Here is a 21777-nt window from a genome sequence, read left to right on the forward strand (position 1 = left end):
TCCAGCGGGAAGATGGGCCAGTCCTTCTCCTTCTCCTTTCTTCCCTAGTCTCCTCATGAAGTGAACGTAAGGACTGGAGCGCCCCACTGGATGAGACCAAAGGTTCATGTAGTCCAGCATCATGTTTCTGACAACAGCCAGCTAGATCTCTGTGGAAAGCTTACAAGCAAGGCTCGAAAACAATCGCACTCCTCTGTTGTTGGTTTCTAGTATCTTGTCTTCACAGCTCTGAACATGGAGGTTCCGTTTAACTAGAATGACTAATGGACCATTTCCAAATGGTGTGCAGGACATCCTATTGTATTGTTGAGAGAACTGCTAGAGGGCCAGGAGGAATCTATTAATTCATAATTAAATGCCTCAGTGAGTACAAAGCATCCATCCACAGAGGTGGTTGCCTGCTGTATCTCTGCAGGATTTGCTGCCCTGCTGTGGTCTCTTTCCAATCCACCTTCCCCCAGGGCAGTGGTATAAGTAATTCTGTTTTGTCTTTGCTTCAGGTACGTGTAGATCATTGAAACAATCCTGATGCAACAAAATTGCTTGCCATCTGAGGAGCCTTCTGTTGTGCCTCTGCATGAGTCACTCCTCTGAGCTTGCCTCCTTCTAGTCATGCAGAAATACAGTATATGGACTCCTCAGAGGGGGGATAATTCTTGTGCTCTAAAAATACAGCTTTTCATTAAAAACGTGTGACCTGTGCCTCCTATTTAAGAAAGAAAAAAGCATATCACGTATTGGAAGTTCGAGGGGGAAACTATTCAAAGTAATTTCTCTCAGACCTCACTGGGGTCTACTTCTGGATAAGCATGCTCAGGGTACAATTGTAAAGCAAATTTTGGTAGCTGATCCAGAATGTCAGAATCTCTTCTTGTAATTAAAAAACAAGCAAGTTTCTAGTCCTTATGAATGTGTGAGCTGGTTTCTTCAAAATATATTGTCAAAATAATTAGAGAGGAGGTCTAGGTATCCCTACCAAGCATCAGAAGGTGGGATACTGGTTCAGAATGGTTCACAGGCTTCCTCCATAGACCTAGCCACTCTGTATTTTATTATAGATCACCCCACATAGTGTTTGATTTTCTTATAAAGGTAAACTCTGGAACTTGATCCTGCCTTGGTTTGCCTGTTGCACAGTCCCATTAGCACTGGTGGGAATGAGTCGCAAGGGTCTATGTTTCAGAACTGATATAGCATTGTGGTTAGGAGGCCTGGCTATGAGCCTGGCAGGAAGGTCCTGGTTCAAATTTCTACTGCTCATGCCTGAGCTCACTGAATAGCATCTGCAAGCCACTTTCTCAGCTTTATCCTCTTTTTCTGGAGTTGAGTTAAACCCACTAAAGCTTTAGTTCATTAATTGGTTGGGGACTAATTTTAAACAGTGGAACTAGTGAGAATGAACCTGCTCAGGACTTGAGATCTGTGAGTGACGTCTTGTTGCGGGAACCAGGCATAAGGCTGTTGGGTACTCAGGATCTTTTCAGTTTTTCTGCCCCCATGTTGTGGAATTCTCTGACCCCGAATGTATAAATAGCCCCATCTCTTCCTGCCTTCTGTTGGAAATTAAAAATCCTTTTTTAGCCAGAAGGTTTTTGAAAGACTGAAGTCTGTAATATGCTATGCCACTTGCTGCTATTTCTTATTCGTTTTTAGTTGTTCTGCAGCTTTCACTGTTTTAAATTAGTTTTAATGATTATTGAGTTTGCATTATGATTATTGATCTTATGTTATTTATATTTGTGTATATTATTTTTATATATTTATGTATTAGGTATTATATTTATGTATTTATATTTTATAGTTTTAATAGATTGTGTTGATTTTGAGCACAGAAAGACAAGACTAAAATCTTCTAAATATTAGATACAGACGCACTTACTGTAATCAGGAATGAAAAAGAAGTGATTAAAGATGAGCTTTTGTCTAACAATGGATGGCAAGTTTTATATATCATTCACCAGCGTTACAGCTTTGACAATTTATTTAAATGTAATTAATAAATTCATTAATCCAATCTGTTAAAAGGCAAGCATTAATCAACTAATAATAGTTTTATTTCACAGGGCATTTGATGGAGGGCAAATTGTTTTGGGAGATTTGGCTGCATTGGTTTTAAATAACCTGCCCATTATTTAGCCACAGGCATTATTGTGGTTTATTAAAGTATCCTACTTGAGCCAACCACACACAGCTTCCGGTGGAGCCACCCTACATCAGCTGTGTCAATGTTCTCAGTGATTGCTGCAGGCCAAAAGGATTTGTCTCAGCATTGACCCATTCTGCGCTTATAATAAACATAGACGAAAGACCCAGCAGGCATTTTAACTGGCCCCTTCCTCTTCTAAGTTACAAATAAAGACATGCAGGAGGTCTTATATTCTCAAGAACCTCTCTGTGTGTGAAATCTTATTTTTAAAAAATCATTAAAAATAGTCATACTTGCAGAAAACTAGTGATTCAGGGAGAAAGGCTAGTATGTTTTTTTGTGGAGGAGCCTGAATAGGATGCCCCATCAGCAGTTTGAATGGTAATATCCAGGAAATATATCATATGATTCTTTTGCCTGTGTAAATCAGTTCTTTCTTACCTACACCATATGTCTGGAAAATATGTTTAACATATGAAGATGAGGAAGCAGGGATGTTATTATAGACTGAGAGAGCTTTGTAGAAAGGGGATATTATCTGTGCAATACCTCACAAGCTTCTTTTTGCCTTCTCATGATTCTTACTGCTGTTTTTAGGTTAACTGCTGTATTTACTTTCCTTGTTACAGTGTTGTTTGATACTTGCTTTTAATCATTTTATATATATATATATATTTTATTAAATTTTTAACAGTTAACAATAAAACGTTATAACGACAAAGAGCAAACCAACGAGTGAACATGAGGAATATATCATACAAATCTTACAGCCTTAACATGTTATTACTGTTATTGAAATGTTAAATAACCTTTAATGCTGAAATAACTGAACATTAATTTAGGGTAACCAAAAGAATGATAAGTGTTTAGGGGGGTGTATATCCTTGACAATTAAAAATTCAAAAAACGGAAGCCATTTAGTTGCAAAATTAGAATCTTTTGGGCAGGGTTGTGATTGCCTTGTAATTTCTGAGACCTTTTCTTGGATATAAAAATCCCATAACTTAATTAACCAATTTTCAGTAGAGGGGATTTTGGGTGATTTCCATTTGGATGCTAATAATGACTTAGCAGCCATCAAGAGGTTGCAAATTAACTCTTTCCCTATTTTAGGTATGTTCACAGTCTCCCATTGGTTCAAAAATATTAATTTTGGATCGAGTGGGATAGAATATCCCGTGATGTCTTGTATGTTTGTTAAGATCTCCTTCCAAAATTTCTCAACAAATGGGCAAGCCCACCAGCAATGTGCGAAAGTACCTACACCTCCGCACCCTTTCCAACAGAGTGGAGAACGCTTTGGGGAAATCAGTGAGTTTTTAAGGGGTCAAGTAGCATCGATGAAGAATTTTGTAAGATTGTACTTTCATAGAAGTAATATTTGATTGTAGTAAATTGGAAGTCCAAATTGCTTTCCATTGGGCTACAGGGATTTCTGAATTACAGTCTAGCTGCCAATTCTGTTGGTATTTTAAAAGTTTGGTTTCTAAAGTGCTTAGAAGCACATTATATAATTTAGATATTAGTCCCTTTTGAGTTGTGTCGAATTCCGTCAGAGGAGCATTAATAATTTGCGTTACCTTAATGTGGTTCGTCATGTGGACCAGTTGGAAGTAAGTGAACTATTGTAGTTTATGTTGTAATTTTTGTTCTATTTCTGATTTGTCTAATATGCCTTTGGTTGAAGTGATATCAGTTAGTCTAGTTATATCATTTTGTTGCCAGATGTTTACAAAGGCTCTGGATTGACCCGGCAAAAACCAATTTTGGCCCAAAAAGGATGAAAATCTTGAAATATTAGGTAAAATCTTTTTCTTGTGTTGGTTCCAGTTTGTTAGCATAGCGGTAAAAAATGGGTTATTAATACTTCCTGTCAATTGATTTTCTTTTCCATTCCAAATCGAGCTTTGAATTGATGATAGATCTTTGTTAGGGTGTATAGATTTAATCCAATCTGAGGAACTTGTGAATTTTACCATTTGTATAATATTTAATAATCTAATTGAAATTTGATAAATATTCAAGTCTGGGTAATTAAATCCCCCGTCTGAGTGTTTTAACCTGAGAGTCTTAAAAGCTATTCTAGATTTCTTCCCATTCCATAGAAATTTATTTAAAAAGCTCTGCCAGTATCATTTTATATTTTTGAGGTATTATATTCTTGTTGGAAACCACCTTGGAATTTTGTTGTGGAGATTTAGATCTTTTAAATAAAGAAACAACCGTGACCCAATGGCATTATACCGACATAACAATGTGCCCTTCTACATTTTGTAATGGGGAAAAAATGTCTTTTTTCTAGATGTTAGCTTTATTGGATTTTTATTAAATGAATATAAGAGAGGAGGTGTCAGTAGTACTAGGGCAAGGACAACCCGGAGCTCGGGGAGGCTGGAGGTGCAAGTTCCATCAGAATGGGACTATTGGCCTACCCAGGACTGAGAAGCAGGCAGAGAGACTGAGGAATAGGTGGGAGAAGCCAGAGGCTGCAGCTATGCAACAAAGACTGTGGCCTGGACTGGGTGTATTTCTACTAACCAGGCTAAGCCAGAGCAAGCTAATGGGCTTCCTGGATGGGCGGAGCTGTGCGGAAACTTGGAAGGCTTAAGGAACTGTTTCCACTATCTCTCTGCAGCCCTGAGTAGCCTGCCACTTGTCAGGAGGCCCCCAATTAGAATCCTGATTGTTGCCAAGAGGAGGTCTTTTCCTAAACTGGTTGGGCTTCTTTCTTTGTCATTGAGAGATGGGAATTTGACGAGCTCCAGGTTATGCTTCCCTTCCTTTCACAGTTGTTGTTGCTGGTTTTGTTTTGTTTTAAATGTAGGAGATTTTCGACCATGGCAAAGCAAGTGAAATGAATAAGAGTACAAACTTTTGTCAGGTACTACTCAAGACACTGTTGATGCTTAAAGCATAATGTTAGTCATGTTAACAATGGGAAGAAAAAAGGTGTTTTACATACAGAAATCTACATACATACAACAAGCCTGAGACTTTAAAAGAGTTTGCTGTAATGGCAACATTCTACATGGTGTGGGGTGCTGGATACTGACCTTGGATTCTTTTTCCTCCAAGAGGGTCTCTAGTTTCTTTTGCGCCGCCCGCCCCTCGTGATCATCGCTGACAATGAGAATAATGTGGTTCCACTTATAATAACGCATCATTTCAAACCAGACATTGGACTGGTGGGAATAGGGGGGGACAGTGCGCAAGAAAGACAAGTGGATACTCTGGAAAGAAGAACAAACACAATATTAAAGGTTTTGATTAAGTAATTAAAATATGTATATCCTGCCTTTCCTCATGGCTTGGGGTGGATTTTTGTGGCAGCTGACCATCAGGACTTCGTGTGTTCTACATGAGCACAGAAATAGTGCGAGGCGACACTAACATTAAAGTGCTTGAATATTTTTAGTTTGGCAATAACATAATTAGAGAATGGAACATGATATGACTTTATTAAGTTTTGGATGTTGGGGAGAGAAAGAAATTTCTCTTTCCTCTCTTAGAACTCAAGCTGGAAGTGGGAGGGAGTCACTCACTCAGTGAAAACAGATTAGCTATAGAATCAGGATATACTTCTTCACATAATAGTGAATGAATGTATGGAATTTACTGCTGCAAGTTATAGCAATGGCCACTATCTTGGATGGAAAAGGGTTAGAAAAAATCACGGAGGGGGAGGAGTCTATCAATGGCTATTAGTCATGACGCTTAAACAGAATCCTCCTCTCCTGGTAAAAGACAAACTTTCATATTGTACTAGTTGGCTTCTTGAAAGGCAATGTGGCTAACTCGTTTTGGAATTAAGATGCTAGTCTAGATGAATCCTTGATCTGATCCAGCAGGGCTCTGCTGATGTTTTAAAACAAATATTCACTTGTAATCAGCCCAGCCGCTAGGGTCAAACTAGATGAGACCCCGGGAGTTCCATGTTTGAATATCCCAAGCATTTATTGTAAATAGGACCTATAATAACTGTGCTTATATAATAATCATCATAACCAGGGCTTTTTTTCAGCTGGAACGTGGTGGAACGTAGTTCTGGCACCTCTTAAAAATGGTCACATGGCCGGTGGCCCCGCCCTTGATCTCCAGACAGAGGGGAGTTTAGATTGCCCTCTGTCTGGAGATCAGGGGGCAGGGCCACCGGCCATGTGACAATTTTCGCTGAGGGTGATTTAAACTTTAAAAAACTCCCCCTTGTTCCAGCTGATCCAAAGTGACGTCATTGTGCGGTCCTGAGTTCCACCATTGAGTTCCACCACCTCTTTTCCCAGAAAAATTCCCTGTGCTTATATACCACTCTTCTAGATAGATTAGTGCCCCACTCAGAGCAGTGAACAAAGTCCGTGTTGTTGTTATCTTCACAATCCAGCTGGGGAGCTGGGGCTGAGAGAAGCAGCTTACCCAAGGCCACCAGCTGAACTCATGACAGTAGAGGGATTCAAACCAGCAGAGTGCTGGCTCACAGTCCAACCACTTAAACACTATGCTATAGCAGCTCAGATTCTGATTGGGACCCTGACGTTGCTGAAGGCGAGTAAGTTAAACATAAAGCTGCTATTTGCCCCAAAGATATACCCTACAAACAGAAGCTAGCTTTGAGGTTTCTTTATGCAGTCCTTTCCTAGCATCCGATCAGTTTAAAATGTGTGGGCTGCCTTAATTTTCATTGCAATCACTCATCATGTATGTGTGAATCAGTATTTAGCTGGTTTCACTTTAGCTGTCCCAGAACAGCTTGGAGGCTGCTTTAACATAAGAAGTTTTATGTAAATAATTATGCTTTTTCTATCCTCCTTTGTTCCAGCAACCTGTCCAGTTACCAGGGACCAGTGATGGGGGTCCTAGCTACTATTGTTCAGTGGTACAGTGATAAAGCTGTTGATTGGACTAAAGTACTGCCTGACAGAGGCAGGAACCCATCTTGCTATATGTAGGTCAGTGCTAAGAACTGCCCAGCAAAAACTAGGGGTAGGAGGCGGCAGCCAAGAGTGTTCTTCAGAAAGTGGGAAAACAGAATCCCTTCCAACGAGTTGGCCTACTTTATAGCACAAGATACTGCTATATAATATGAATATGGCTCTCTGCACCTTTGATGTTTCTGCTCTTATTTCTACATATATCATTATCTGTGACTGTCTGCCAACTCTGCTACCACCCCAGCTATCTGAATGCCTCCATGCATTCACCCATACTACTTTCTATACCTTGTCCTCCTTCTGAGGACATTACCTCTCCGTCTCTTTACTTTCAGACTTTCATCTGAACCAACATTTCTCTGAGTCCTGGTTGCTTTGCCCTCTCCTAATTCTCCCCCTTCCTTCTGCAATGACCTTCTCTTCTTCTCACTCTCTACTCTCTAAAACTCTGTTGATATTGATCAATTGATTTTATTCTAAGATATACGTCCTGCTTGTTAGCTCAGTATAACTGTAGACTCTTTGCGTTAGAAACCTATCCCTTTCTTTCATTTTAGCTTTTCCTAGGAAGTGCCATGTACCCCGATATCCAAATAACCATAATCATAATAATAATGAATCAGTTTACCTTATCTGAATATATAGACATGCGTGTTGTCAGCCCAATAACAGGGATTCTATAGAAGCCGGCTGTGTATGACACAGGCGTTGGTGTTAGGTGGTCATTGGGAGCTGGTGGGTGGCTCACTAAGATGGCATAGACCTGTAGGATATAAGATACCAACATTGATTTATACATGTGGCTGCCATCATAATAACCCTATCGGCATCCATTGTCACTGGCTGTTGTATGGTGGTTGAAATGGATGGTGGTTGAGAAGTGTTCTGGAACAGGTTGATGTACTGCTTAAGCAGAAGTTGCTGTGGTTTGCTTCCAGTTTTACAATTTACATGACTGATGTACTCGATAGTAAACTGAATGCCAGCATGGTTGACAATTTTACCCCTCCCCCAATGCCTCAGGCAATGCAAGTAAGATTATTACTTCATCCCTCATCTTTTTAAAAAGAGCTGCAAAGAGTTTCAAAACTGCTCCAGGGATGGGGAAAAGGGGAGGAAGGAAAACAGGTTTAAGATGTTATGGACATCAGCTAGTCAGAGCCCTCAATAAGCAGATCCCAGCTGAAACTTGCAGACCTGTATTTTTAACATAAGCCTGTGTTAGAGCTAGTATGTGGGCACAGTAAGCTATAAAACTGTCTCCACCACTCTCTTCCTGGTATATTGGGTACACCCAGAGAGACAGAGTTGAGAGGTTGCTTGCTCACGTTGGCTGTGTTAGTTTGGATCTTTCAGACTCTTTTTTCTTCATTTAGCCAGATGACAAATTGGAAGGTATGAAGGCTACCCACTTGCAAGCAAGACTTGTGCCCATCCTAGTTGGTGAAAGCCAGTTAGGGGAGGTTGTACCTTTTGCCGGCTGAGGTTATTAATGCTCTTTCAGAGATGGAAGATGTTCTGTAATTTTATGCAGGAAAGGAAACGAGACAAGACAGGATTCTTAATACAAGGTTTTATTCTTATAGTCCCTGCTCTACATTCTCCTCCATCTTTCTTTCCTCCTTTGCCGTTTCCTTTCAGTAGCAAGAGCTCTAGTCTGCCCAGCAACAGACTGTGGTCTCCATAATGGGAAAAAACCTTCTAAATATCAACAATTACACAAACTACAGCTATTAAAACACAACGGGAAAGTACTTTCTGGATGGAGAGAGATTTTTTAGAGACCTAACAGTAGTTTGAAAGAGGAATTACTGCTTGGAATCTGTACATTGCAATATGAAAAGCATGCATACATACTATGCAAAGTGAATCCTCTCTGAAACGATCTTCACCTTTCTGGGGGGGGGGGGGTGGAAGGTGCCTATCTCCACTCAAAAGTCTATTATCATATTGCCCCTGCTTAAAGGATCATGACAGGATGAAATAACCAGTGTTTGAATGCCCTTGTAATAGGTCTATGATGCAGCTACAAATACAACACTTTGCACAGTTCTGGTCATTGTTTCTTGTGCTGGAAAAGAGTAACCTAAATTATTAATGAACTGAAACATCTTCCCCATGAGAAAATAATAAAGAATCTGGGGCTTTTCAGTTAAAAAGAAAAGATAATTAAGGGGGAACATAAATAAAGATTTATAAAATTATTTATGCTGTGGGGAAAGTGGAAAAAAGAACTCTTTCCCTCTTTTTCATAATAGAATTTGATGTTACCCAAATGAATTGATAGGCTGTAGATTAATGACAGACAAAAAGTACTTTTTCACACAAAATGTAGTTAACTTACAGAATTCACAGCTACAAGATGTAGAGATGCCCATTAACTTTAAAAAGGGACTAGTGAAATTAATAGAGAATAGGCCGCCTATCAATTACTATTAGCCATGATAGCTAAATGGAACCTCCATGTTCAGAGGCAGTATACTTAAATATCAGTTTCTGAGGTGCAACAACCAGGGGAAGCTGTAGCCTTCATGTTTATGGCCTTTGCAGCTGGCCGCTATGGAAAACAGGATGCTGGCATAGATGAACATTTGGCCTGATCTAGTAGGGCTCTTCTTATATTCTTAAAAACCTTACCTAGATGTAGATTCTAGCCATCTGCCTCCCTGTTTCTGTCTTTTTTCATTCCTGTCTATATACATTTCCCAGAGCAGTATTTTTCTCCCCTTACCAACACAGCATGGCCATGAGCAGCTTTGGTCATTCTTTAAAAGACCATTAATATACCTTTACACAATGTCATGGCTTCCAAAACATAGCACAAAGTTCCATAACAGAGCACAATGTGCTTTTTTTAGTACATAACATAGCACAAAGTGCAGAAATCCCCAGAATGAAATATTGGATGTGTAATAGTTTTCTGAGACTGTTAGTTTTCATTTGTAAAAAGGCAAGTTTCTAGTCCTTATGGACATAAATATATATTTGCAAGTATGTAGGTAACACCTGCACTGGGGCTGAGCTGAATAAGATAGCAATGCATTAGGGCCTCTGCCTAGTATTGCTTCAGGATACAGCATGTAAAACAAGAGGCAATCTGCAAACTTGCATAATTATTATACTTTATATAGACTACAGCAGGGCTTTTTTTCAGGGGGAACGCGGGGGAACGGAGTTCCGGAACCTCTTGAAAATGGTCACATGGCTGGTGGCCCCGCCCCCTGCTCTCCAGACAGAGGAGAGTTTAGACTGACCTCCGCGCTGCGCGGAGGGCAAACTAAACTCCCCTCTGTCTGGAGAGCAGGGGGTGGGGCCACCAGCCATGTGACCATTTTCTCTGAGGGCAACCCACTGAGTTCCACCACCTCTTTTCCCAGAAAAAAAGCCCTGGACTACAGAATCTAACAGTTCTTAAGTAGAATTTGGATTGGTTGTTGTGGGTTTTCCGGGCTGTATTGCTGTGGTCTTGGCATTGTAGTTCCTGACGTTTCGCCAGCAGCTGTGGCTGGCATCTTCAGAGGTGTAGCACCAAAAGACAGAGATCTTTCAGTGTCACAGTGTGGAAAAGATATTGGCAGGTCATTTATATCTACTCAGGGGGGTTGGGGTTGGGGTTGAAGATGCCAGCCACAGCTGCTGGCGAAACGTCAGGAACTACAATGCCAAGACCACGGCAATACAGCCCGGAAAACCCACAACAACCATCATTCTCCGGCCATGAAAGCCTTCGACAATACATAGAATTTGGAATGTTTGGACACAGAATTTTAAATAGTTAAAACCTTTCAATATTTTATCTTACTTTTGGATTTTAAAAAATCACCAAACTTCATTAACTATATATAAGTAAAACAAGTATATATAAACCAATTTCATACTATATTAACTAGTAAAACCAATTATAAACCACAGCCATCAATGTAAACCTCACAGGGGGAGAAGCATGATGGAACCAAATCCGCTGGCTCAGAAAGGCATTAAGGAAGGTTCCAAGTCTTTCTGAACAGGTCTTTTCTGTTCATCTCAAAATGAGAGTAGTGATAGTGATAGGGATGCACAGATTTCCCCCGGAAGGGCATGCATATGGCATCGATTTCACGTCCCAACTCACTGCATCTGACGGCAAAGAAATGCACTGCAAGGGCCTCAGATGTCCGTCTAAAAGTTGGGTATGTATATATGGAAATCAGTGGGCTTAGACTGGAGTAACTCTTCTTAGGATCGAACTGTAAAACCAGGCAAGTCAGTGTGGACTCTGCACAGCTCATGCAGACAGAATTCGTCTGCAGTGGATTTCTGTTGCCCTTAGCGGAGCCATGTTCGTTTCCTGAATGCGTTTTGCAGAGCAAGCAGAAAGCTCCAGTGATCGGGCAGGCTAGATAATGTGATTTATTTAACCACACATTTAATACGTAAGTGTAATTTTCCTCAGAGGACTATTCCAGGCTAAACGGTTGGCTGAGATTCTGGGCAAAGGAAGAGAAGGGGGAATGAGAAAGAAAAATGCACCAGTGTACACACAACTGCTCCTTCCTCTGTGGGAATAAATGTCAGCAGGCACAGCAAAGGCTCTCCTGTTCCCAAGGCAAAGGTCGTGTGAAAAGCAGGGGCCAGCCAGGGAATGTTAGTCACACCCCACGTTGGTAAGGATGGATGAAGAATGTGCTTTATCTTCTTCTGTACATTGTCACTGTGAACGGTCTAGGTCCACTCATTTTTATTACTAGTATGGATGATCTGTTTATTTCTTTTATGCAATGTATATGGCATTTATATCATTTATCTCATCAGATCTCAGAACTCTAAGCGGGGTTGGCCCTAATTAGTACATGGATGGGAGACCACCATGGAAGTCCAGAGTCACTATGCCGAAGCAGGCAATGGCAAACCACCTCTGATCATCTCTTGCTTTGAAATTCCTACAAGGTTGCCGTAAGTCACCTGTGACTTAATGGTATTTTCCACCATGTCATTTATTCATACATTATACTGTAATATATAACACTGATTTATTGAACATTGAAAAATGCATATGTTTTCTGGGGGGGGGGGCGCAGGGAATGGTGCAAAGAAACAGAAAATGTCCCCAAAAATAATGTCTCCGAGTTTTGATTTGCACAAGGGAGAAGCAAAATCAATATGGCAATATTTGAATTGAACCAGCAAGCTTGTGAAATTCAGTGCCATCCCTAGCTGAAATCAATGGAGCTTAAGTGGGTCATGGCTACATGTCAATGGCATTTGGGCACGTGGGGCCATAATTCACAGAACTGGCAAATATATAGATGGTTTTTTTTCCTTTTCATGTGAAATCAGGTCACTTTCTTTGCAGAGAACACAGGAATCATTCTTTAACATGATATATAAATAAGATTTGGAACTACCCATTAACATATTGAAACTGCTTCTGACTGAGTCAAACCTTGGTCCATCCAGCTTCATACTGACTATACTGACTGGCAGCAACTCTCCAAACCCTTGGGTAGAGAAAGATCTTTCAGTCAAAGAAGAAAGGTAGTCATGGGGGTAGGGGGGGCTCCCTCCCCTTGAACAGCAATCAATGCAATCAGTAAAGCGGTTTATACAACGTATCTGAAGTGTATATTTAAAGTGCAAAGTGCCAAAGTCATTCCGCTGAGAGAGAGGTGTGCAAATCCAACGTGGCTTCTGCCAATAGTTAATGTCTCTTCTTTTGCAGGTGACAACCACAAGAGAGTCCAGCAATAAAACTTATGCCGCTCAACAGGCTGCTAGATCAAGCCAATTTTGAAAATCTTTTTCAAGATGTTTGAAAAATCTCTTGTCATCAGCAGAAACGTTGTAGAAATCTGTGCCTTGATTTCTTGGGATAGCCGTCAACTGTAACTGTGTACGCTCTTGACTACGGCAGAAGCCACATTAGATTTGCATACCTACCTCTCAGCAGAATGCATTTGAGTTTTGGACTTTCCCCGGGGACAGTAAGAGAGAAGGGACAATATTAACAATTGGCAGGAGCAACATTGAAATTGTATACCTACCTTGGTTCGGGAATGTCCACTTGATTTTTTCCCAGTAGGAATAGCATTTGGAAAGAGTTCAGCATAATCATATATCATTATGTATTTTGAGCCCATTTTGTATTGTGCTGGATGTCTTATTTATAACTATTTATTCTGTAGAGTAGTTTGATTATTTATTCCTAACATTACTTTGGCACTTTGCACTTTAAATATACACTTCATATACTTTGTATAAACATCTTTACTGATTGCATTAATTGTTGTTCACGAGAAGGGACTCCCCCCCTCCTTTTTTTGAGAGAACGATCTCTCCCATCATCTGCTCTTGGAGCTGCTTTAGCTGAAGGTAGAATCTGGAACTTTCTGCACACAAAGCCACATCCTCTACCCCTGAGTCAAATCCCCTCCCCAATATCAAGAGGCTTTATTGGTCTCTTTAGGTCAGCAGTATCTGCTCTCCAAGATCTCAGACAGATAACAGTCATTCTAAATGCTTGCTACTTGAGATCCATTAAAATGGCAATGCCAAAGACTGATCTCCTTCTATATGCCTTTTAAACATGTCTACAGGCTGTAGACTCGAAACTTTTCCATCAAGTCCCAAAACTGTTTTTTTCTTCCCCTATCCTCTTCCCACCCACCCCTACAATATCCATCGCCACCACCATCATATTTTCCGTGGATGTGTGAATCAGATCCCTAAGGCAACTTATGATGAACTGTTGGTGCAGTCATAATTGGCAAAAAATTCCATTTCTGGTTCAGGCAGCATAGGACCTTTCTTTGGCACACTGTGATAGCACAGAACATGGCCTTCTCTGCCCACTCCTTTTCTGGAGTTCCTCCTTGCTTCATCTGTTGTATCTTTCTCTCTCTCTCTCTCTCTCTTTTTTGACCTTTAGTCATGACAGCTAAACGGAACCAGAATGTACAGGGACAGTATATTTCTGAGTACCAGATGAAAGCAACTAGGGATGACCATTACCGTCACATTGTACTGGGGACATCTCTGAAACATCTGGCTGGCCTTTCTTGGACTCCCATAAGATGCCTGTTATTGATTACATTCTAATGCTTGATATCATTGCATGTTCAGAGAATAGCTGGAGAATATTAGACAAAACTCATGGAGGAAAGCCTCCTCCCCCCACTGCCTCCCCACCCCCTTTAGTAAGATACTACCAGCTCTCCAGTTGGGTCAATTAATCTGCCTTTCCTGAGCTGGCTGCCTAAAATCCTTGTAGCTCTTGTTGAATTTCTACCTGTCAGGCAACTGTTAAAGATGTGGGAGTCTTGTTAGAAAAGAAAGGTGCAGCTTGGACGCTGCATGTGGAAAAAGACATTATGAAGGCTGCAGAATTAGGAAAGGGGTCCCCTGTCCAATTTCATATGAGGTACTGGGGCTTGATGCAGCATTAGCCCCGCAGAGGCTGTAGAGAGGAACCTTCTGTTAATTTCAACTCTTGTATCATTGACTTTCCTTATTGCTTGCCTGCCTTCCAAGTGTGAAGATAATTATTTCTTTTTCCCTGTGTGTTTTGTATTTCTCTCCCGTGTGTGCTTTTCACAGGCAAGCACAGTTCTGTTATGTAAAACCCCTGCAATGCGGCTGAAAGAAAATGGAGGGGAGGGGTGAGAAGGAAACAGAGGGAAGTGTGAAGCCTTGGGGAAGGGGCAGCAGGAGGAGGAACAATGTGGAACAAGAGAAAGGTGGGTTTAACACCACTGGAATCCACACCCACTCCTTACTTGTCTTGTCCCCTTCTTAATACTGAATTTGTGGACTGTTGTTGCAAACAGAACTCTGCACATACTCAGAGATATCCACTAACCCACCATTGTCCCTGCCACTGATGAGAACTCCTTTTGATCCTAGATTTTCATCAACAAAACATTTTAGGCATTGCCCAGAGGGCACCTCCCGGTGTTTAACCCCTAAAAGAAATGTCTGTTTTGTGATGGGGAGGGGGGATCTGCTTGGTTTTGCACAGGCAGGAAAGGACATAATTTTCTCCATATGCCAAAAATGTATTGAGCCTATAAACTTTATAAAATACTTTTTTTACAATATATAAGATACATAAAATACATAAAAATGTATTGTGCCTGTAAAATGTATGCCATTGACTCTGGTAAACTCCCCTACCCCTGTTTTCTGGGTAATTGATGACACGTTGCATTGCTTTGTTTTTAAGACAGAACTATGTTTCTAGTCCCTAGTGTTACAGAAACAAAAATCTGAAGAAGGGATCTCTAAGTCTGGGAGCTTATACGGTGAAAATCTTGTTGGTCTCTAAACAAACAAAATGTTACGTTCTTACAAACTCGGGGGGGGGGGAGAAGGGGGAGATGCAGATGTGGCTTTGTAGACCACTATTCAGTCACACTTCCCCTCGAATACTCAAATAAAATGACACATTGGCTGATTCCCCCCCCCTCTGGAATTAAACCGCTTACAACGTGTACGTATGAAAGCTGCGCTCGCGTTTGTGCTTGTGCCTCCGCTGGCTCGTTTGTGTATGAGCTTGCAAAGAGGCGTGCATGATTGCTTGGGAATGCGGGATGCGCGCAGCCGCTATTTCTGGGGTTTATGTGTATATGAACGCAGCTAGGTGGAAAACAGGACGAGCCGATTGTATTGATTTGGGGACGGTCGTTTGCCTCTCCAGTCTTGTTCCCCCCATCAGGGTTCGGAGACATAGCAAAGGGAGCACCCCCTCCCATCCGGATTGGTGCCAAATTGTGCTCGCAAAGAAAGACATTCGGCAGAAAGTAGACGTTTCTGTTTCCCTGCACTCCTTCCGAGCTTATATTCTTTTCCTGCACAAAGACACGAAGATGCTGCCTGCAATGCTCCTTCGAAGTGCCTGTTTACACACGCGCGCAGTCCATGGTGTATAAATTGATCCGGATTAACTACCACACCCTGGTTTCTGCGCTCACTAGCCCCAGCACTATTACGGTTTAGAGTGGCATCAGGACGTTTGAAGGGAGAGGAGGGGACACAGTCTCGACAGAGAGATCCTACGACAGAATGTGGGTTGCGAGATCTTTAAAGCGCATTCTGTGCAGGCGCTCGGCAAAGCAGAAATAAGGCTGTAACCGCCTTATCCGATATACACGTACAGATTATTCACGGGTCGTTCATAAATGCAGTAACCCACCCACCCCACTCCCAAGAATCCCGAGTCACGTCCAATAGACATACACACGGCAAGGAGGGAAGATCTCCTAGAGATCCAGTGCCACCCCTACCCCAATCCCACTCTGTCTCCATGACTGGATCATATATTAAAAACGAGGGAAGTAGAGGGAGGGGTGCCGGCGTAGATAATGTTCTAGTGGATGGGTGGGGGGTGCTTGTGATGGACGGGCACACGAGAGGGATAGAAAAGGACAGGTGGCTAAATGGGGTTTATGCTGTAGTCTCCGTCATCCTCTGCTTGGGAGCTTCCCAAGGGATCTGACTGGCACTGCTAGGAACTGGACCGGGTGGACCATTGGGTTTTGATCCAGCAAGGCGATTTCTTGAGGATGGTTGGACAAATCAGGAGTGACGGGCACGTTTGGAAGGATGAAAGGACCGGTGCCCGGGGCAGACGGATGCGCCAGCTGTGGTGGGCAGAAAGGAGTTATGTCGAAGAAGCACGGGAGGAGGTAACCAGAGGGCAGACGGATGGCTAGGGCGATGGATATCAGGAGGGCTGATATTGGGTTGGAGGGACAAACAGCCGAAAGGGGAAGGGTTGTGGACTGCTGGACTGTTCAGTGGAAGGATGGCCCATGTGGAGGGATGGACTGACCGGTGCATGGTCAAGTCAACCTGGCCAAGCACAAATGCATGAATGTAGGGAAAGGGAATGGGGGGGGGAGTTGGGCGGAAGTATGAGCTGGGGCTGGTACCTGGCTGGAGATAAGATCCTCGCAGACGGACAGGGCCATCTGGATGGCGTTGGGCTTGTGCGTGACGGAGGTGGCGTTGAGCTGGATCTTCCAGGTGCCATGGCGCTTGTTGGCCTGGTTGATGGCCTCGCGGAAGACCTGCTCATGTTTCTTGGTGCTCAGCACCGCGCCGATATTGACGATCTTGGGCTCGCAGCCGGCGCGGGCAAACGAGAAGGAGACGAGCACGGCGAGAAGCAAGAGGCGCATCGCGCTCATGGGCCACTGGCTCGCTCAGCCGCCCATCGCCCACGCCGGGATAAACGGTGGTGCTGTCCGTGGTCCTGAAATCCGGCTGCTCTGTCCGTGGTGCTGAAACCAGCCGCCGCCTGCTCCTGCCCTCGCTGCGACTTCCTCCGCTGAGACCCCCCAGCAGCCCCCTGCAAGACAGAGAGACGAGCAGCTTGCGCACTGCCAACCAGCCCAGCCTGCCAATGCGGCAGTGCTTCGTCTTGTGGCGGGGGCGGCAGCTGAGCTTGGGGTGAGGAGGGAGGAGAGGGGATGAGGATAAGGGCCCTGGAGTAGGGGGTGGGCAAGGGAGGGGCAGGTGAAAGCCAGCCCTGTCCAAACCTGTCAGATCAAGAGAGATTTCTCTCCCCACCCGAGCTTCTGGAATCTTTCCCCCTAACTAGAAACCAGGGAATAAAAGCGGGGAGATGGCCAAAGAAGAAAAGCTGGACACCAAGTAACCCTTTAGAAATCTGGAGGCTAGAGAAAATCAGCCCTCAGCTAATGTAGTCCTCCTCCCTCTCCAAAGTGTAGAGACTGCCGGTTCCCCAGATCAGATTAAAGAGGTTTTCTCTCTTCTTTCCGCCTTCCTCTGTGGGTTCACCACAGAAAGGATGTCTCTCCAGTTCTCCTTGACAGCCCCCCAGCAGCAATGCGGGCAGGTGATTTGGGGGGAGATGTGGCAGCTATGCTGGAGACCCAGCCAAAAGGATGGATGAAGTGGATGGGAGAATGCAGGAGGATGGGGAGATGGATGGCCAGAGAGTAGACCAAGTAGGCAAAAGACGATGGCAAGATAGGGTGATAAGGAGGGATGGAGGGACTACCAGATAGACACAGACTAGATGGTGCCAGGAGAAGGTACAAGATGAGGCTGAAGGAGAAAGGACCAGAAAACAAGAAGGGTGTGAATGAAGAATTCAAATGATATCCCTGTGGTACAGTGGACAGCATACGGGAATCATTGAGGGAGGGAGGGAGGGAGGAGAGGTAGTGGGTGGACATGGATGGCTAGGTCCAGATTTCCTGTCTTCTGGATCTTTTTCTAGTTGGTGAATCCTTAAAGACACGAGTGAGTGCCAAGCTCCCTTCTTGTGGGAGATCCATAATTAAAGCTGCATTCCTAAGCACAATTATTATGGAGACCTGTTAAGATCACTGGGATTCATTTTGGAGAGAACATACTTCCAATAATCCTGCATGGCCAGTTTAACCATTCAACATTTAGTTGATCATTGCAATGATTGGTTGTGTGGCACCTTAAAGATTTGCTATAATAAATCTATTAGCCTTTTAAGTGCCACTAGATTCTTCCATTTGTTGCAACAGACTAACACCATTATTGCTATGGAATATGGTTATATATTAATAAAAATGAATGCATCACCTTTCTATCAAGACACTTGGGCAATGTACAGCAACAAACAATAATAAACCAAAAGCAAAATTAAATACACATACAGATGCAGCACAAAGATTTTGCACACATATAATAATGGGGAGGAAAAGGATGACAGAAGCGAAAATGTATGCATGTCCTTTTTCAACATTTTGAATCCCACGTCTATTTTCCTCTAAGTATGAGAATGCCTCATGTTTTGAGCAAAGATAGCAATTGATATAATTTTATAATTATAATTTTTATAATGATAAACATAATACATAATAATAATTCAAATAATTACATTTCTCCCAAATTAAAAAATTAAAAATCAGAGAAGTTTCCACATTTTTTGTAGAAAGAAGTCCATTTTCAAAGCAGGAAAATGTTAGTCCGCTTCTGTGTAGGATTATTTCTCATGTGACAACCAGTTACATTTTCCATTTATGGGTGACTGAAGCTGCAGACAGACGATAGTTTTCTGGGCACTTCAAGGATTTTTGAAAGGTGAATCACTGCTTATGGTATTTAAGCACATCCCATTTTTGCTCTGGTCTACAGGCAGGTCTTTACACTGTTCCAAAACCATGCAAAACCACATTTGACTAGAGATGGTGGAGGGATAAAACACATGCATATATATTCAGTGATGTCTGTGAAGACCTTTGGGGTCTGAATGAAGAACTTCATGGCCTGAAGCACTGAACCCCCAGCAGCCTGAGTTTTAGTCCTTATCTAGTGAACAGAGCTGGGCATTATGCTAATTACTTCCAGTCCTGGCCCAAGCCTTCCAGTTGAAGCATTCAGACTCTATTCTTGACCAAAGAAACCCTGGAATGAAGAAAATGCAGTGCAGGTCTAGATTCTGGTATGACCAAACATGGCCCGAGCCTGGACCTGACTGTGTGAGTGTGTTGAGTTTACTCTTTGTCATTAGTTTCACATGTTTTAAACATGCAGTTTATATTGAATCAAGGTCTTGTGCAGAGAAAGGTCTTTTCCAACACCTTTAAATAGGCGTGCCGTGGCTGAAAATGCCAAGGATTGCACCTTGAATTTAGAACCTTCTGCAGGCAACACAAGTTCTCAACCACTGAGCTACAGCCCCCACCCCCATGGGAACAGAGCTGGAGAAGGAACAGACTCCACTGACAGGGTAGAAGTTAAAAGCTGGCAAAGACGGCCGTCTGAGATCACTGTGATGTTATCTTGCTGAAGCCCATTTAATTTCATATTGATCTGTGGCTCTTTCCTATGAAGAATCATCAACTGAGGTTTCAGCAATGGCCATCCTATATTAGTGTCTTAAGGGAAGTTCATTCAAAAGTGAGAAGAGATTCACAAAACTGAGCTCCAGAATTTATTTCCAATGCTCAGCCCTGAAATAGGAAGTACCAGTAAAGATAAATAGAATGTATCTGACAATGTGCACAATGCCTTTCACGACTGAGGAACACATCTGGGATCAGGACACAGAGTTACTGGGCCCAAGTTTCTGGTGGTTTTTCTCCACACATGTGTAGTATATGCAGATTGGAAATAATCCAGACTCTTTCATCCAAAGGTAGAGAAGTTGGTTGACCCAAGCAGAGCTGAAACAAAGTTGCATTGTTTCCAAAAATTCTCCACCATAAATTTTGATACCAAATTTGCCAGGATGTTCTTTAAATGCTTGAATTTTTGCTGAATAGTTAATAATATTTGATATCTGCTTTAAAATCTAATAATTGATTTTAGTATTTGATAGTTGATTTTTGACATTGCATTTCAATCTTGATATGCAGCTTTAATCATTACCTATAATATCTGATATAGGTGACTGAGATTTTACTTCTATGGTTTATGGAGTTACATTGATATGTGACATTCATATTTACTTTAGATATTTGATGTTCAGTTGCATTTGATAACTGGCATCTAATGGTATTCAATAACTGAGGACACTGGGCAGAATATTTGATATAATGAAAATCTTCACCAAATATTTGACATATATGAATTTAAAAAATGGATTTTTGGAATCCTTTGAAGATAATTCAACACCCAGATTCACAGGTGGAAACTTGGGCGAGCAAATTAAATTCTGCTCTGCTGCCTGCTTTCCTTTTCAGAATAGTTTATTTTTCTGCCCAGCATGTGCACATAAGCAATAACTCAAGCTGTACATTCCAGAGCATTCCTCTTGGCAGCTTTCATCACCAGGACTAAATTAAAAGGTTTGCAGATGAAGTGCAGAAACAAAGGTTTTCTAATCTGGCATGACAAACGCCACTAAGTGGCTGGTGGGTGTACTTCTATATATATCTTTTCTCCTTGCCGTTCCCAAATGTTGTTACAGCTCACATCTTCCCCCTTATTCAAAATAAAAGAGCTGAAGGAGATTATTTCTTCCCCCTTTCATCAATGCAAATTTGTTCTGCTGACGTCTTTAAATAGTGCATGTTGCTATGGCAACTGTTCAGTGTCCCACTTCTCCAAATGTGCTGTAAGAATAAAAAAACAGAGGGGATTCTGCGGCAGAAAAGAGGAGGGGGTGTTACATGCTCAGTAACAAGCCACTATTCCTAAGGCTACTGAAAAGCCTTGAAGCAGAAGTCAGGCAAAACCAGAAAGAAGGGCAGCCGTCCTGCCTTCCTTCTTTATGGTTACAATGACATTTGCTAGTTATGAAATCAAACTGGCTCCATCCAACAAGAGAGCTGCTTCATCGCGCAAATATGGATAAACCCCAGTGGCCACATTTGCAGTGTATGGTTAGAACAAAACAACATGCTGAAACCCCCTACCATTCATATTATGTTTCAACACCAGACTGCTGTTCCTTGCTAAGAATGTTAACTGGTCTTCATTATGAAATTTCTCAAATCTATCCTAATCTGAATCTGATTTATTATTAACATATTGAGCCTAGATTGCCAGTCTGCTCTACAATTATTCATTACCAAACCTTGGGTTGGCAATCCTTGTAGATCAAAATGGGAGGATTCTCCAGAGGACAAATCATAATATCACGGCAAGAGTTTGTGCATAGTCTCTTCATACTCTCCCAAGCAATGCCACCATACATTTTTCTGTGCACCCAAACCAGCAAGTGCTCCTTCCACAACAAAATGAGAGGGAATGCAGATGCGGGGGTGGATTTATCTTGCTTTG

The 21777-nt window shown here is 42.2% G+C and overlaps 1 protein-coding gene across 4 annotated transcripts in view; it reads right to left on the minus strand.

Moving 5' to 3' along the window:
- The window catches only part of GRIN1 (glutamate ionotropic receptor NMDA type subunit 1), a 53270-nt gene extending 36036 nt beyond the window's left edge, over nt 1-17234 (minus strand). For all 4 annotated transcript variants that reach the window (XM_054997774.1, XM_054997771.1, XM_054997772.1 and 1 more), the window contains exons 1-3: nt 16977-17234; nt 7700-7834; nt 5200-5376 (exon numbers count right to left, since the gene is read on the minus strand). In XM_054997774.1, coding sequence (XP_054853749.1) covers nt 5200-5376; nt 7700-7834; nt 16977-17234 — 570 coding nt within the window. The remainder of the gene's footprint in view (nt 1-5199; nt 5377-7699; nt 7835-16976) is intronic.
- Between the last annotated feature and the right edge of the window lie 4543 nt (nt 17235-21777).

Source organism: Eublepharis macularius, chromosome 14, assembly GCF_028583425.1.
Source record: "Eublepharis macularius isolate TG4126 chromosome 14, MPM_Emac_v1.0, whole genome shotgun sequence".
NCBI lineage: Eukaryota > Metazoa > Chordata > Lepidosauria > Squamata > Eublepharidae > Eublepharis > Eublepharis macularius.